General features: G+C 36.1%; 1 protein-coding gene across 1 annotated transcript in view; it reads left to right on the top strand.

Annotated features, from left to right (window-relative positions):
• SNCAIP (synuclein alpha interacting protein) overlaps nt 1-15,258 on the top strand; it is a 124,633-nt gene extending 109,375 nt beyond the window's left edge. Inside the window, exons 9-12 of the mRNA XM_083356252.1 lie at nt 2,332-2,424; nt 3,766-4,813; nt 8,597-8,667; nt 14,741-15,258. Coding sequence (XP_083212378.1) covers nt 2,332-2,424; nt 3,766-4,813; nt 8,597-8,667; nt 14,741-14,825 — 1,297 coding nt within the window. The 3' untranslated portion in view covers nt 14,826-15,258. The remainder of the gene's footprint in view (nt 1-2,331; nt 2,425-3,765; nt 4,814-8,596; nt 8,668-14,740) is intronic.
• The last annotated feature ends 1,012 nt before the right edge of the window (nt 15,259-16,270 follow it).

The raw sequence follows: 16,270 nt of genomic DNA, 5'->3' as shown, positions 1-16,270 counted from the left end.
CTACCAATAACCTTGCAGCTGTTATCAAGTTCAATATCAAATTGATTTCTTTAGTATCACAATCTGTGATAACACCCAATAAGAATAATTGTGGAGTGAACTTTATCTTTCTCTTGAAAATCTTTTGAATGTTCCACCAAATTTTAATCCAAAAAGCTTTTAAATTTTTACAAGTCCACCAAATATGAAAATAAGTAGCGTCCAAACTACCACATCTCCAACATTTGGGCTGTAAATTAGGATACATACAAGACAACTTTTTAGGATCCAGATGCCATCTATAAAACATCTTATAAAAATTTTCTCTTAAATTTTGGGCCTGAGTAAATTTTACGTTTCTAACCCAAATTACCTCCCATATATCCAATGGAATCGGTTCTTGAATATTTTGAGCCCACTTTACCATGCAATCCTTAACTAATTCCATTTCCAAATCCAATTCTATTAAATAGCCTGTTTCTTTTAGTAAATTCCAAGACATATCAAGATACTGATCTGATAGTTAAGCAGGGTGCTTTTTGATAGTATGAAAAGTGGAAGTAACAAGGTTTTTTTTTCCAAATTTGTAAAAATATGGGAGGAGAATGCAGATAGTGTCTTGATGTCATATGGCATGGACTAGCCAGTCAGTGCTGTACAGAACTGGTTTTTGATACAAACTTCTCAGTACTTTATTTTATGAAAAATGTTATGCCTGATTAGAAAGATTTGGGCACACTGCCATAACATTTCATCAAGCAAATGAGCAGTGAACAGGTTTTATTTAAATGTCATGCTAACTGCAAAATAGTTATACAGTTAATTAGAACTGGGTACCTTGTTTGGCCTCCTCATATGAGATCCTATCTTCACTAAAGGTGAACCTTTATTATCCTTACAGTAAAATTAAATTATGTGTTCATAATTATCCTTGAAGTTCTGAATAACTCTTTTAAATATTGTTAATGAAAGCTAAGATAAGGGTCATGTTTTAAAATAAAATATATAATCTAGTACATGGTACTTGATCACTTAATTTTAAATATGGAAGTGGCCATAATCTATGAAGCAGAAATTTCTAGATATCGCTTCTGTGTTGCCAGCAACTCTATAAACTTATTTGGTATAAAGTATACTGCTTTGTCTCTTTAGTTTTGACTTATAAGCACTGGACTCAGTTCACCCTCATTTTGTGTTTGGGGAGTCACATCATTCCAGATGAATGCTGAATAAGTGTACTTGCTCTCTACTAAATGACTATCTACCATGAGGGAAATGGAAGAATATATTTCACAATTTTTTTAAAAAATGCAAGTTTTTTCATTTATATGTTGCTGCCATGATGAGCTAATTTCACACTTCTTTAATATTATATTAAAACTTTCTGAACTTTTACATTCCAACTTGGAATGGGCCAACTCACCACAGCCAACTTGCTCCAGCCAACTCATTCCAGTCCACTTGCCCTGGCCAACTCACCATGGGACCACTCGCCATTCAATGCAGGTAACTCAAGAGAGGCACAAGTAGAATTGCAGTTCACCCCAGCCTCTAGGACAGGGGTGGGGAACCTTGGCTCTTTTATGACTTGTGGACTTCAACTCCCAGAATTCCTGAGCCAGCCATGCTGACTCAGGAATTCTGGGAGTTGAAGTCCACAAGTCATAAAAGAGCCAAGGTTCCCCACCTCTGCTCTAGGTGATTCATTTGTTCCTCTCTTGAGTTATCCTGCAGGGACAAAACTCACTTAGCAAGTATCTCATTTAGCAATAGAAATGTTGGGCTCAGTTGTGGTTGTAAGTTGAGGACTGCCTGTCCATCCATTTGAAGGCTACATTAATTAGACAAGTAAAAGATTTACTGCCTAAGTAATATTTTAAAAAAAAAATTAAACTAACTTTTCTCTCCAGTCATTGGTAAAAGAGTTAAAGGAAAGTACTGCCAAATTTCAGGGACTCTGATTTAATCAGACCTCTGTAGATTCCTAGTTGGGAAATTCCAAAGCGATCTGTTCCTTCTAATTCTAATCTGTTCTTTCTAATTCTAATCTCACAGCTGACACCAACATCATTGCTAGTAATAAATAATATATATAATGCAGGCAACTTTCAGAAGGTTCAATAAAATGATCAAAGTGTTGTCACAAGGATTAGAAGCAATTTGCAGAACAGAGTTCTCCTTTGTGTATGTTGGCATTTGTACACGTTGTCTGAGTGCACCCCTTAAATTATAAATGAGAAAGGCCTTTTTTAAAGGGATGTTTACTGAAAACAATTGTGCCTCTTTTAGTACTTTGATGGGTAGCTTTTTTTAGGAACAAAAATAGGATAACAATTTAACATTATTTTCCAGACAGACAGTAGAGCGTGTGGGTTTACAGAACCAACTCCAGCGGCTTCTAGACACTCAGAGGACAGATGACAAATCACAGTCAACATCCTCAAGGTAACTAGGTTTATAAAAGTGGGATTCAGTTTCTGAACAGATATTTCTCATAATTACTGCACAGAGAAGTCATGCTTCAACTAAAATTTTAGTAATCTGAGTTATAAAGTATGTATCAGAAATGTCATAGGATAGAAATTCATATTGAAATAGAGAAGAGGTTCTGATGTGTCAAATGCAAAACGGTGATTACTTTGCCTCTACAGAAATGCATAATATAAACAGGAAAACTTGAGAAGAAGGCAGTAATTTCTCCAATATTGTGTATTTGTAGCATACATAAATTTTTGAAAAGATCCAAGCGTCTAAACTATATCTAAATCCAGATTATTTGGTTCTGTAGTGAGTGTAGTTAGTCTGCTGAGATCAGGTGCCAGGAATAAGAACAACACTAAGAATTGAGCATAGCAGTATGTCTATTGCTATTCACTTATTTACAAAAATCTCACCAGACTAACCGCAATCACTATAGAACAACCAGATAAGCATTACAGGATTAGGAGAGTCTGCTCACCATCACTTCTTCCCCCTCAGGGATTCCAGATTAGTCAGTCTCTTAACTCTTCCCACCCTACCTCACTTCAGCTGCAGATTCCACCACACCAATGGAGTTGCTGTCCAAGTGTAAATGTTAATATTCTAGCCAAAGTCTGGTCATTGCTAAGAATTCTGACCTGATACTTGATCTGCCCATCTGGAGACACCCCATGCCGAGAAAGAGAAGGTTGTTTCAGATCACATGTTTAACCTCTTCTTCTAAACTTCCTCAGAGTGCTCAGAAGCATTCTGATATGTAAAAATGGAGTGGAAATCAGCTATACGCTCTACTCATATTAAATCTGAATATAAGGGAGAGAAGAATATTTATAGATAGTCTGCTCATCTTCCCCTTTCCAGTGTTAACATAAGGACTATCAATTGAATTATAAATTCTGAGGCATAATGTTTTTGCCAGTAATGATATTAATATTGTCATTGACTATTGATAATATTATTACTATTGCAATGTAGTCAAAACTCTGATGATTAAAATAAAATCTATTAGATTTTAACTCACAAGCTTACTCTATCAACATCTAATATAAATGTTTACTATAAAATTCTTCTGTGGGAGGTTAGCAAAAACTATAATAGATCCTAGCTTACAAATAGACTTACATTCCTAAATGTAGCATAAATGTGCAAGTCCATAATGTATTCTAAGTGGATGGGCTCAAAAATAGAAGGCAATAGAACGCATAGGAAAGGGGGAGAAAATGTAATGGAAACATCCATGTTGTGTCTGTATAATTTTGATTGTGGTCTGCTGTACTAATTTTTTCTTTTCTTTCACCATTGAAGTTCACCATCATCACCCACTTCTGGCAAACCTCAGTGGAAGCAATCTGATACAGATGATGTGACTCCACCAAAAAGTAAACTGAACACTCATGATGGGATTCAGATTCTTGGCAATGCAGGAACTCACCACCCTAAGCAACCCAAAATGAAAGAGGAAGATTCTGACAAAATCCTGCGCCAGCTGCTGGGGAAAGAAATATCTGAAAATGTCTGCATGCAGGAAAAGCTGTCCTTAGAGTTTCAGGATGTTCAGACTTCCAAGAATACAAAGAAGGTGCCACTGGAGAAAAAGGAACTGAAATTAGCAAGACTGAAGCAGCTAATGCAGAGGTCCCTCAGTGAATCTGACACAGATTCAAATAATTCGGAAGACCAAAAGAACACACCTGTGAAAAGAATTGATAAGCCCAGGCCACGGCCTATAGTGGAAAATACTGAAAGCAGTGAGAATTTGCATCTCATGATCAAGAAACATGCTTTGGCATCTGGACGCCGGTTTCCTTTTGGAATTAAAACCTCAAAATCAGCGGATGGTCACAGTCCTTCTCCCACTTCCGAAAGCAGTGACCCTGATAATGAATCCCACTATCAGGTTGGAACTGTGTCTCAAAGCCAGGTTGGGGGAGACCCATGTCAAGCCAATCATGACACCATGATGGCTCCCAAAGTAGCCACGAGTCCCAAGAGCGCCCTCAAGTCTCCCTCTTCCAAACGCAGGACTGCTCAGAATTCAAAACTCAGAGTGACATTCGAGGAGCCTGTGGTACAGTTAGAGCAAACCGAGATTGGTTTAAATGGGGAGAAGGACAAAGAGCAAAATAAATCTCTTTCGCGGCCAACACCCAATGCTGACACTGGGGACCAGCAGAAACGTCCATTTGGAACATTTCGATCCATAATGGAGACCCTGAGTGGCAATCAGAACAATAATAATAATTATCAGTCTTCAAGTTTAATCAAGACCTCATCACCCTTTACCTCATTAGGAAGAAAAGCCACAGATAGCAAGGGAAATTCAGCAACTTCTACAAAAGGAAAAAATAAACCAGTGAGTTATTATAAAGGGTTGAGGGAATCACTGTGCTTTCATCAATAATTTCTGCCAAAAATGAATGCCCAAAATAATGATATATGCATTGCAGCATTAAATTAATATCAGCTCATCATCACTGGGGGAACTTAGGAGAGGTAAATGATGATGTGGGAACATCTGGAAGGAAGCAAGAAAAAATTAGAAAGGGTTTAACGCAAAGATTTCTGATTCAGCTTTTTCAAAAATGTGGATCATAATGCAAACTTTTGCATTTGCTTGGATGAAGTGATGACAGTAAAAGCCAGCTTGCATTCTCCAGTGCACAGAAGAAACACCAAGAGTGTTTTGTCTTATATATAGGTCAAAGATGAAAGGAATATCTCATCATTTTGCTTTGGTATGAATTCAGACTAGGAATAGTTTTTATGTAGATGGTTCTTAAAATCCAAACCTCTCAGCAAAAGATAAAATAGTCTATATTCTATGCATGCACAGGGAGAGAGAATGATTGGATAAGAGTAATAAATATTTTATTTGGAATACATTATAGAAATATTATTAGGGAGGCATAGCCAGGCAATGCTGTTAAACCAGAAATAGGAATACAGCCATATGAAGAAATTCTAAACTATAAATACATGAAGCACCAGGGGACCCAAGCATGGTGTTACATTCTGTTTCCCTTACCTAAATGCTGTGCTTGGCAGTTATTATAATGTGTTAAAACATTCATATGGACTGACATGTTCCAGCTTTGAATGATTTTCTTTTCTATACAAGTGCAAACCTTTCTGTTTCAGCATTTATGCTAGGAAGAGGAACACCCCCCCCCCAAAAAAAAAACCATCCATGAAACACAGTGGCTTACTTGGAGAAGTTACCACTTATTACATAGAATTATTTAAAATAGTTTACTTATATTGACTATAATGTATGAGCAATAAAGCAGTTGAAACTGCATGTTGGAGATTGTTAAATTGTAAACAAATGTGATTGACTTACAAAGAAGTAGATGATGTGCAAGAATAGAGTAGTTATAAAGCACTGGGTAAGGCTGCAACCAGAAGTGAGGCAAAAGGATCAGAATTAGGAAGGTAAGTTTCAACCTTTATTTATAGGAATGATGACTACTGGGGGGAAAACTCAAATTATGGAACTTGTGGATGTATAATTTGCTTCTAGCGATCCAAAGAAAGGAGAAAGACTTCCAAATAGAACTCTGCCACAAAGATGAAGAAAGAAAACAGGGATAAAGCAAGTTTTGTCTAGAATAGAGGTGCCAGTAGTATAGGATAGATTCAATTTTCCAGCACTCTGTCCTCGTTCCCAAATCCCCTATCCCAGGGGTAGGCAACCTCGGCTCTTTTATGACTCATGGACTTCAACTCCCAGAATTCCTGAGTCAGCTATGCTGAGGGGAAAGGGAGAGGTTTCCATGTTGAGCCATCCTGGCTCAGGAATTCTGGGAGTTGAAGTCCACGAGTCATAAAGTGGCCTAGGCCTAGGACAGGGGTAGGCAACCTCGGCTCTTTTATGACTGGTGGACTTCAACTCCTGAGTCAGCTTGGTTCAGCATGGAAATCTCTCCCTTTCCCCTCAGCATACCTGGCTCAGGAATTCTGGGAGTTGAACTCCATGAGTCATAAAAGAGCCGAGGTTGCCTACCCATTGCCCTATCCAATAGAAATGGTAGAGAGAAAAAAAAAACAGTTCAATCTGTTTTTATCAGGGAGGAGGTGGGTGGGTGGATAGCAGGAGAGAAGGTTGATTTTAAGCAGCAAAATGGGCTGCCTCAGATGCCCTTTTCTCCATTTAAAAAGGCAGTGTCCCCAAATCTCATGTCCATTTGAGGTCTTAGCCCCATCCATTGGTATGCAGCTCAAATCCCAACAATCTTGGAGTTAACAGAAGTTGCATATTCCTGATCAGGAGATTTGGAACCAGCTTTGATAAAATAACTGAGTGGATCATATTTTACAGTCCCATTCTAAGAAAATGCAAGGATTATATTTATATTAAGAAAGTTTTTAAATAAAGAGTAAGCTTTCGGAGAAAGTCAGTTTTTTTGTTTTAAAAAAATTATGCCTTAAGATGAGTTTCTAAAATATTGAACTAAACTAACATTTATATGAATAAAGTATATATTTCATTTCATTTCATTTATTTCATTTCATTTATTATATTTGTATACCGCCCTTCTCCCGAAGGACTCAGGGCGGTGAACAGGGCACATATAAAAATACAGAATACAAAAATTTAAAAAAGAATTAAATAAGAGCCCGAGCTAAAAACAGTAGAATAATATAAAAATCCCCAATAAAAACCCCAGCACATCTTACCTCCATGTTGGTTCTGATAATGAAGATGTGTGTTAAAGGAGACTAAGAAGCCAAAGTGTACTGAAAGGCAGGGCAAATGATACATTTGATTACAGATCAGGATTTGTTGACATCATATATAAGTGATCGACAGAAGTCTTTGAACCTAAGACTGAATCAGGCATCCAAACACCTTTTGGTTTATGTGGTACCCCAATACTTCTTCCAACTCTGATTACTGAAAACTGATGATATGGTTTTCTGCAATTTCAAGATAAGAAACAATCTCAAACTATAGCATAAGTCCTAAACCAGCATTATTTAATTTTTACAAACCCAATCTTCTCCCAAAAATCAAGAGAAGAGGAAAATCTCAGTTTGTCTGGATGTGGTGTGCCCACACCTATTTTGCATCACTGACTCCATGCCCTCAGTCATTAAAAAGTTGCCCATCCTGTTATTATAAAAAGATTTAGTGACAGTTAAATGAAAGAAATGACAGTTTGTGGTCAGGAGAATGTGTATATTTTCAAAAATGCCAAGAGAAGACCTATAATTTTTTGTTCTTTATTTTTTGCAGAGGGGGGAGGGTCTGTTTTGATGGCATTCTGTTTATTTTGACTAATTATCACTATGGAATGTATGGGTGAAACACTCTTTTTTAAAAAAATATTTGCAACTTTCATTCCTTCTAAAAGCATTATTTCAAAGCTATCTGGTTTCAACTTTATTGATGGATGTGAGCAGTTTTTTGTAAAAGAAAAAGGTGCCGGAACTCACACGTCATACAACCTGACTTGCCTAACCTGCAAGGTTCCATCCAAAAAGGTGCCGGAACTCCGTTCTGAGCGTTCTATGAGAAAAAAAGCCCTGGATGTGAGCCAGTGCCAGATATCAGCAATATTTCTTTAAAAAACTTTACCCGATAAAGTTACAGACACTGTCCAGTGGAATTCAACCTTGTATCCTTTTGTCACTAAGGTAGAAAATTATTATTGTGTGCCAAAAGGACATCCTGTTCTCTAGGGTGCAATAGAAATAGCTCTCCCTTCCATCCAGGATTCTACTTAGACACTGAAGATACTGCATGCCTTTTTTCTTTCTTCCATTCAGTCATGTCCAATTCTTGGGGAATAGCCTGGACAAGTACCTGCTGGTTTTTTTAGCAAGGTTTTTCAGAAGCGGTTCACCATTCCCTCCTTCCTAGAGCTGAGAGAAGTTGACTGGTCCAAAGTCACCCAGCTAGATTTGTAGCCAAGATGGGATTAGAACTCACCATCTCCTGGTTCCTAGGCTGATGCCTTAACCATAACACCAGACTAGCTCTCTATCTGCATGCCTATTTGAATGCTAAACTGTAATGTAGATGTTCAGGCCATTTGTTGATTGGCTTATCTTTTTAATACCTGGTCTGTACATTGTGCATGTGAAAAGCTTGCTGCATGGCCCTTCAACTGACTTAGGCATTGTCCTTCCTTAGGCTCTTTGTTGCAGCTACACCAGTTTTTCCACTCGCATTCTGATTGAAGACCACCTTGATAACAATGCATGGTATGTCCTGGTGTAGAATGAAAACATTTTTATTACTTTCTCATTGCATCTACAATTTATAATTGTTCATAGCCTGAGCTAATGAAACGATGATAATTGTAAAAGAAAACAAAATTTTGATCAACTAAAAAGATATCATAAATTCTTAAAAATCATTGCTAGTATTCATAATTGAACTAGCTTAATGGTTCCATGGCACAGTGTGAATAAAAAACACTAGTACTCATAAGTTCAAAAATGCCCTTTAGTTCAGTTTGGCGTTGTGTAGCCTCTTGAATGGAAGTCAAACAGCAGATGAGGATGGAAATTAAATTTCCTCTTATGCATAAGCCAAGTCATTCCACTTATATTCAGAGAAAGTCTGCCTCATGCTCTGTTGGCTCATGTCTTTCTAACTTGTCTTTGAACTCTGATTTTCTAATGCAAAAATAATGTTAAATAGGCCAGAATTAAAGTGTTTTTCTCTTTTCATAAATGTAAATATCTTGTTTGGAACCAGACTTGCATTTCTGTGAATGAAATACTACTTCTATTTGGAGAGACAACCAATGTCCAAGAAATGTTTTCTGCTGGTAAACAATTTTTGCCAAATGTCTTTTCTCCTTGAAGCCATCAGCCTTACCTCTCGCATGGTTTTGGAAAGTTTCTCAATTCTCCAGAGTAGTAATTATATAAATTGGTTTATTGTTGTAATTGCAAGTCATAACAATGTAGCATAGCATACAAGAAGACAAAATAAGAAAAATGATAAAAAGAATGCTAGATATAAGAAAATCAGATCAAAATAGAACCAGGACTACAATTAAGAACTTTAAAAATGCCTTCATATGTTTAAATGCCAACAAAGCAAAACTAGCAACTTAACTATCAGTTAAAAATATCTGCAAGAATTTGGATGTTCAAAGCTCTTGAGTTCCTCTACCACCATTAATTTGACCCTGATTTTATCATCAGTGGGACAGGGGAGGACATGATGACTAATTATTTCTGCTTGACTGGTACCCCAAGGGTAGGGAAAGGCATATATGTTTTTTGTAGGAATTGTCCTGGAATGGAAATTTAGATGACTGTACTGTAGTAGTATATTTATTGGCATCCTTTTCAACATGTCTACCTCTCTTTCAAGAGTTAAGTTCCCCCAGAGATCCTTCAGAATAGTTTTTAAGGCTGTCATAAAATCATCAAAAAGGCCCCCACAACCCCCTTCCTCTTATATTCTAAAATTCTACTGACTACAAGTCTGGGTCTAACTCAAAATTTCAGGTTTTACTGAACACTTGTTTGGAAAAGAGGTGAACTATAAAGTTGCCCATAAGGTTCAATGCAATCACCAGTTTTATAGTTGTTCAGATTCTTGGAACATAGTCATTTTAGCAGTTTATCACCCAATATAACAAAGAAGTTGGCAATGATAAAACAAGAATGGTAATAACATTAAAAGTTAAATAATTTCAGCAACAGATTTTGGGGGAAATGTCTTCATTTAAGTTATGAAATTTATTGTAGATTTTAAAATTCCATAGAGTTATATTTGTTTTTATTTAGAGGAAAATTCCATATGCAACTTCAGGGTAGGATAGATAGATAGATAGATAGATAGATAGATAGATAGATAGATAGATAGATAGATAGATAGATAGATAGATAGATACTGATGGACTGACTGACAGACTGACTGACTGATAGATGATAGAAAGCTAGATAAATCCTGTTTCTCAGGGTTTAATACAGCATGCACACTACATGATTAAACCCTGAGAAACAAATCCATCTATATCTTTCTGTCTGTCTTTCTGTCTGTCAGTCAGTCATCTATTTTTCATCTAACTATCTGTCTTTCTAATGTATCTATCTATTGAGGATGTTTTATATGCGATAAGTATTTAAATCGCATCTCTCATATGTTTCTCATGAAATATATTATATTACTTTTATTACCTTTGTACGTACTGCATAATGAACCCTTGGGGATCAGTATTTGTTATCCTCAAAGTTAGTCTGTCCATTTTTAGAAATGAATAGACTCCTTTTTTTCATTAGACATATGTCTTCAGATTACCAATATCCATTTATTATCAGTAGGCAAACTTGGTATGAATTACTTGTAGGAAAGAAGGAACACTACACATGACTTCAATTTGTAGTGGGCACAATATGAACTTTGTGCTTCAATAAATGCCACTATAGCATCTTTACTGAAGCTGCTATTTTTACATTACTTCTCCCCCACTACTATTGAAGACAGGAGCAATTTTTTTAATATAGACCTTTAAAGGTGTAATTAAACAGATTATACAAGTATAGAGAGTAGAGGTTAAGGCTGCCCCTGCTTTTCCCAATATGTGAAACAACTTTTTCATTTTTTTCAGCTTCATCTGAGAGCATCTTGTTCCCATCTCTTTAGAATTTAACATGAGCCATAAGAACGGAGTCTACTGAGTTAGGTTAGAATTTTCACAAACGATTACTTATAGTTTGATGGGAAACACTGACTATATATTGGCTTAAATCCGGAACATGCTATTCTATAAATGAAAGGTAGCTTCTGTTTGCGGAAAGGACTTGGACCCAGTGAAAGTTCTTCCAGGAGAAAGAAAGGAAAATAGTTTCTCTAAAGTACAGTATGGGAAATTTCAAAAGCTGCTCTAAAGAACGTGATACTTTCCAGAACCTCATGGAAGTTGGCAGCTGTGGAGGGTTGGTAAAAATAGTATCACCACTGCTTTTGCGGTAGAACGTTCTGTGAACAAAATATAATTCATAGGTAGCGTTAATTCAACTTTCAATTTCATAACTAATTGTTTTTTTCTAAAAATAGGGTAAATCTTAAATGGGAAAAAGTATAAAAAAATTATTTTTGGCCTTTTGTCTGCAATCAATAGAAACCATGACTGCAAAAGGGTTTTTTTTGTTGTTGTTGTTATTATCCCAAAAATGCTTGCAAGTATTATCCCAAAATGTAATATGTGTGTCTGTGGTGTGGCTTGGAATTAGAGCAAACAAAATATTTGCCAGATAGAAAACATTCGAGCAGGGATGCCTTCTCAACTGGACAAGTTTAGATCATTGTGAAAATCAGCTTAGAAAGGCCACAATTTGTTTTAAATATAGAATAGGCAATCATAGTGAGTATGAAGTATTTTTCTTGCTCAGTTACTTGAAATAGAGCAAAGTACTGTTTGAAAATATATTATGAAACCTGGCAAAACATAGCAGATTTACTATATCCAACTCAAACATTTCTGGATTTATTTAGCTACAATTTTGAATTTTGATTTCTTAAATTCCCAACTTGGTGCCTACGTACAAAACATTTTATATATAATCAGCACATAAAAAACCATAGTTTATCTAAGAAGCTTTTAAGCAATATGGTTCATTGTTAAAACACATACTTTGCTTGATGAAGTTCCAAAAAGGACTGTAAAAATCTTTGAATTAGTCCTGACATTATGAAATAGAACAAGATGACCTACTCTAAAATGGAGTGGACTGGGCTGAAGGTGTGAGTCTTCAAAGTGGTCAGTTAAAAATGATTGTATTGGGTTTCATATTACAATTATATTACATATCATATTTGCAAGGAGGGGTTATTCATGTCTATGTAAACATCCAAAATTTACAATAGCTGTAAGGTTTTAAGCAGATAACTCCCAACTCCTTCTTTTAAAAAGACATCAAAATCACAGAAAATGGAATAAAAAGATTATAGCATGGTTTTTGTGTGATGATTCTGACAAAAAAACCCCACAGCTTTTATTTATCCCAAGAACTGATGTGTTACCATGCTGGATTTCTTGCATAAAATAGCAGCAGAGCCATCAGGGATTGTCCATATTACATGTCATCCTAAGAATTTTGATATAGAAATGTAGGGATATTTCATTTATTAAAACTTTTTTTTCATTTGGAAATTGTATTCAAACTAGAAAACGTGAAGCTACATGGGGCCTTTAGTACCTGGTTATCTATGAATTTGATGCAGTTGTATGGAGGCTAAAAATGCAATAGATGAACAGAAAGACTTTGTGAACTTCAGTTGAACAGTAGTGAATACAATATTTACAAAATTGCAGTGAATCAAATTGTCCATGCAGGAATCTTTGCTCAGAGATGCAAGATTTCTGCCGTTATCTGAGGCTCCAGGCCCTGATGGTGATACAATTCCTGTTAATATTGCTTCTATGCAAGTCCCTCTACCTGACAGAGCACAGCCATATTTAGCCCACATGCAATTGCCACTGGGTTCTCATATGCGAAGGCCAGTGTCATCTGCAGGTTATGCTACTGCACCAGCCCCAGCCCCAGCACCTCCTGCTGGCCAGGGTGGAATAGCAGCTCAAAGACACTCACAGCCAGCACCAATACTACCGGCAGCTTCAATGCAACTGCCACATGTCCAGGCACAGGCACAGACGCCACTTAAATAGCATTATAGTTTTTTCTTTTGTTTTACATGGTTGCTATACATATATGTGTATACGTGCTAAACTCATGATTTTGATTTATTTGTGGAGTTTTAAATTTTATTTATTTTATTTAATCTTGCCTTCTTTTCGTACAACTCAAGTATGGTATACATAATGTTTCTTCCTATTTTCTGCACAACAGAAACCTTGAAAAGTGAGTTGGACTAAGAGGAAATGATTGCTCAATGGTTTCTGTGCATAAGAGAGGAGCAGAATACACATGCTCCCAATTTCTAATCTAGCACCTTAATCACTGCATCAAACTATAGACCAGGAGTGTCCAGCCTCGGCAACTTTAGCAGCTTTAGCAACTCTAGCAGGGGTGTGGACCCCTGCTATAGAGAATGGTAACAGCACAATTCTAGAAGCTAAAGTTCACAAGGCTTAAAGTTGCCAAGGTTGGACACTCCTGCTATAGACAATAGTAACTGACCACATATTCAAGCAATCAGTTAAAAGGAAAAGTGTTACATAGTTGAAATAAATGACAAGCATTGTTTAGATTGGTTTTGAGAACAAAAGAAATGATATGTGCAAGTTTCAGAGGCGAAATTCAGCTGTCTGTCCTATTCATGCAGTTAGCAGTGCTATTATTTTAAAAAAAAACCAGCAAGCTGCTTGTGGCAACTTTTTGTCACACCAATGTATTCATATTTAATTAGAGAATATGGAGAGTGAAATGGAAAGTGACAGGTTCGTTAGAGTTTTTACGGTATTGCTACTCTTTCTACTATCAATGAGGAAATGAGCATGTGTTGAAAGTTGCCAACTGTGAAAGAAGTGACCTAGCTAGTTTTCTGTCCAAATTGCAAACCATAGGATTACAGAGCGCTGTGTAAAGTTACTGAATATTTTCAAAATATATCATGGAACAGGTTTTAATTTTATTTATTTACATATTCCCCCTAGTTTCTCTATAAATGCAAATTTAATTTATAATTAACAGCTATTTATACAGTGCAACGCCAGTTTTGCAAATATATGTATAGTATACAGTTTTTAATACTATGATTGTATTTGAATAATATAATCTTAATGATCTACGCACTGGGGAGATAAACAGCATATTTTTACAATTAGTGTCTACTTAGGCAGAATAAAATTATTATGAAAATGTCTACTTATTATTTGCATACTTTTTAATATCCACATGCATAATAGAAGAACCTCTCGTATTCAAATTTAGTTCAGCATTGAAAGATCTGTTAATGCCACATAGTTTATCATTCTGCATTACTATGATGTAGGAAAAGGAATTTAACTGGAATTTAAAGTCATCTCTCATTTCCCAATTGTAGATATTTATTCCAGGCTGCTTTGGTGGAAATAAATCAATTTTTATAAAAGTTGGATTTTCCCACAAGGTAATTGCCATAGTCCAAATGAGTACACATACAGTATGCTGTAATTGTCTCTGACAGCAGGATGGATGGAAATTGGAATACAAATAATCTCTGTGGTATTTACTAGCTATAAGATTAAAAATTATCTACATACTTGATGGTCTACCAAATGTCTGTGTCAATTTAAGACTAATACTACTATTGGATTATGATTAACTACAGGTTATTTGATCATAAATGTTTCTCTTTTTTTCTTGCTAGGCATAACAACTACAGTGAAAAACCTCAGAGTGTTTACAGCAAAAACTGTTTTGAAGAACCAGAGCTGCAAGAATTGTTCCTTTGACTTAACATTTCATTGGATATCATAGTCTTCCTCCCAACATGGCCTGAAATCTTCCCTCTTGGAACTCACCCATACGAGATACACATTTCACCAGCAAAATAACAAACTCTTAGGATGCCTTAAATTTGTAGCCATTAGACAATATACAAAAATTAAACATGTATGTGTCTACGTCACTTTTTATAAAGTGCTCTGTTTAAGGCAGGGATGAAAAAAGCCATGGATTGGAAACCCAGTGATGCAAGGATCCTTCCAAATAATCACCTGACCTCCATTTTTTACATTCTCTGTTGCATGGGTGTAATGTAACGTGTCCTGTATCTCTCTTTTTCAAAACCTATATGTGTCTGTTAAGAAATAAGGCAAAAGAAAGGCCCTGTAAGTACAGATCGTCACTGAGTCCAGGGCAATGGCTCCCTCCCTCCCTTTGCCCCTATATTTTGTCACTCTTTCTGAATGTTTGTATAAAAGAAAATAAACCAGTATTAACCAAAACAGAGTGCATACATGATCAAATGTATATTCTGCTTCATTTATTTTAATTATCTTTGTGGTCCAATTCATTTGAAACATTTTGTGTCATTTTTCTTAAATAATCATAAGTAGAATATGGTTAGGATGTTTTGATATTAAATCATTTTGTAGGGATGCTGAAGTTTTGACCACTGATAATCATCATCTTCACCATCGTCAAAAAATTATATAAACTAGAATAAGGATTTGCTTGTGTTCAGACAGCTCATTTAGAAATAGGTATAGAGTCCATAAAGTATGATAACAGCTCAAAGTACAACAACATAGGATCTACATACACCCTCTGTCCCAAAGTCAAGTGAACCTGTGCTCCATTGTTCAGGCAGCACCTACTTAAGAACATTAAGACGGCAAGGCAGGCAGAGTTGAGCTTGAAGTTGCATTATAATCTCTAAATACAATTTTGGGTTGATTTCATAAGCAAGTAATTCAGGCTAAAAGAAATAATCTATACAGAAAGTCTTTTGTGTATTCTGTTAATCCAGTCTTATCTCCTACCAAATGCCATGCAGACAAGACACTGCATTTTTCTTGGCAAGGTTTTTCAGAAGTGATTTGCCATTGCTTCCTTCCTAGAGCTGAGATAGAATGACTGGCTCAAGGCTGCCCAGTTGGGTTTATACATAAGGCAGGACTAGAATTCATAGTCTCCCAATTTTTAGCCTGGTGCCATAACTACATCCTGAACTGGTCTTCTTAACACTGACTTAAAAGCATTTGCATTATTTTACTACCCAAAGATGAAGTGATATCATAGTCAGTTCTAGTTCTTCCAGTTACTCTGCCATATTCAACGTCTGAGAATTCTGCATAAAGACTAGGAAAAATGACAGTGTCATTCAACATAAACAGTGAGTTTGATTAAAGAATTAGCTCAGGTCACATTCTAAGCCATGGTTATATCAAACTGT

The sequence above is a fragment of the Vipera ursinii genome, assembly GCF_947247035.1.
Source record: "Vipera ursinii genome assembly, chromosome: 2".
Lineage (NCBI taxonomy): Eukaryota > Metazoa > Chordata > Lepidosauria > Squamata > Viperidae > Vipera > Vipera ursinii.
Note: the sequence above shows the minus strand (reverse complement) of the source record. Positions and strands in the feature narration are given on the sequence as shown.